The sequence below is a fragment of the Anomaloglossus baeobatrachus genome, chromosome 7 (genome assembly GCF_048569485.1).
Source record: "Anomaloglossus baeobatrachus isolate aAnoBae1 chromosome 7, aAnoBae1.hap1, whole genome shotgun sequence".
Classification (NCBI taxonomy): Eukaryota; Metazoa; Chordata; class Amphibia; order Anura; family Aromobatidae; genus Anomaloglossus; species Anomaloglossus baeobatrachus.
Genome location: NC_134359.1, coordinates 271,934,406 through 271,936,612, shown reverse-complemented (window position 1 = coordinate 271,936,612; position 2,207 = coordinate 271,934,406). Strand labels below are relative to the sequence as shown.

Genomic DNA, 2,207 nt, shown 5'->3' with positions numbered 1-2,207 from the left:
TTGTAGGTTGTAGGCTTGTTGGAAGAGGTGGGTCTTGAGGTTCCTCTTGAAGCTTTCCACGGTAGGGGAGAGTCTGTTATGCTGGGGTAGAGCGTTCCAGAGTATGGGGGAGGCACGGGAGAAATCTTGTATGCGATTGTGGGAAGAGGAGATAAGAGAGCAGCAGAGAAGGAGATCTTGTGAGGATCTGAGGTTGCGTGCAGGTAGGTACCGGGAGACTAGGTCACAGATGTAAGGAAGGTTGTGCATGGCTTTGTTTGTCAAACAATACTTAGTATTTGATGAAATGGCTGCAATTATGACTTTTTTTTTTTTTTAGAAGGGTAGTACTTACCTATATACCATTCATGTAATTAAGCAGGTGTGTAGCAGTTTTGTTGCTAGATCCAAACCCTTGCACTGCTGGCACGTTATCCCTGCATTGATTTAAAGTCTATTATGGTTAGGTATGTAATCCCGTTTTTTTTTTTTGCAAAAAAAAAAATAAATTCCTCCTGCATTGTAGTACATTCTTTATCAATGCTTATTGTTTCATGGAATGACTTTATGGTTGTGTGACTACAATTGTTAAGACTTTGTAGAACAAAAGGACTAAGAGGAAAATAACAGGCAGATGTGAAGGATCAGCTCTTCAAAGTGAACTTTGTGATAAGACTGATATTGAGGTGATCAGGACAGATCTAAGCTGTAGGCCGCTATGTACCTGCGCACACAGGCGGTCACTTACAATCTTACATTAATGGGTGAAATTTACTGTATCACTCACTGCCCGCACGTGTCTGATCTCAGGGATATGGACCAAGATCAAACCGATTATTTCCCGCATTGACTTCCAGCTCCGCAGTAATCGCAGTAATGGAGGATGGATGTAGATACCGACATTGCTATATAAACCGTCTGGTGCAGACACTAGTACGGAACATAATGGCGGATATAAGCGGCACCAGCTCTGATGAGGAGGATGTGGTGGCTCTGAGAAGAGCCTTTGTGTTGTACTCGGGGTGCAGGACAGATCTAGGCCCTCTCCCCACGGATGCGGCGGGCCAGCTGGATGTCTTTGGGCATGATGGTGACCCTCTTAGCGTGGATGGCGCACAGATTTGTGTCCTCAAACAGCCCCACCAGATAAGCCTCGCTGGCCTCCTGCAGGGCCATGACGGCCGAGCTCTGGAAGCGGAGATCGGTCTTGAAGTCCTGGGCGATTTCTCTTACCAGGCGCTGGAAGGGAAGCTTACGGATCAGCAGCTCCGTGGACTTCTGGTACCGGCGGATCTCACGGAGAGCGACTGTGCCTGGCCGGTAGCGGTGAGGCTTCTTCACTCCGCCGGTGGCCGGAGCGCTCTTCCTGGCGGCCTTAGTGGCCAGCTGCTTGCGGGGAGCTTTCCCTCCGGTGGATTTACGAGCGGTCTGCTTAGTTCTGGCCATAGCTCAGTATAGAGGAGAACAGATGTGATGAGGAGCAGCGCAGAGAGCAGGAGATTTATACTCTGCTGCTCGTTTTCCCCGCTTCATGCAGAGCACCCCATTGGATAATTCCAATAAAACCAATATGCATATCTGTAGGTGCTATTGACCCCTATGAACGGAGATAAATAATGACGGCAATGTACATGAAAAACTGCTCAAGTGAGCGATAAGCAGTTGCAAGGTAAAAATGCATGTAATACAGACCATCTATAGGCGAGAAGCAAGATGGAGATAAGTCAAGTCCACGGAGAACAAAACACTTGGTCAGAAACCATTAGAAGCACATAAGGGCAAAATGCGCTATATAATACCACATTTGCTATTAGCAGGCACTATTGCATGGTCTGTTGGAGTATAATTTGTACAATTTTGTGGCTGGCTATATCTATATACACAAACACTTTTATTCTATTTATCTGTTGATAAGGGACACCAAGCATCATTTGGATTTTTTTTTGTTACTCATTTGTTGTCATGTGTTCTACACTTTATACAGATAGTTATTTTACAGTTATGCATGGTGATCCTTGTTGTATGGCATTCTTTCCTTGCTTTTCTTTCTGAATTAGTCTTTCTGCCATAAGAGACCCCATATTATGGGGTAGTGCCCTCCCTCTCTTTACATTAGAAGTTCAAGAAGGATAGAGCAAAACTAGGCTCGTGCTGAACCCCAAAAAAGCAAAAGAGCTTTTCTAAAGTTAAAAACCAAAGAAAATCTATGAGTATGTAGTTTTGTTTCT

At 45.0% G+C, this 2,207-nt stretch overlaps 1 protein-coding gene across 1 annotated transcript; it reads right to left on the bottom strand.

The window, feature by feature from the left end:
* Positions 1 to 1,014: 1,014 nt before the first annotated feature.
* LOC142246325 (histone H3) lies at positions 1,015 to 1,425 on the bottom strand. Its single transcript, XM_075319362.1, has one exon. The coding sequence runs from the start codon at positions 1,423 to 1,425 to the stop codon at positions 1,015 to 1,017; it is 411 nt and encodes a 136-aa protein (XP_075175477.1).
* Positions 1,426 to 2,207: the final 782 nt, after the last annotated feature.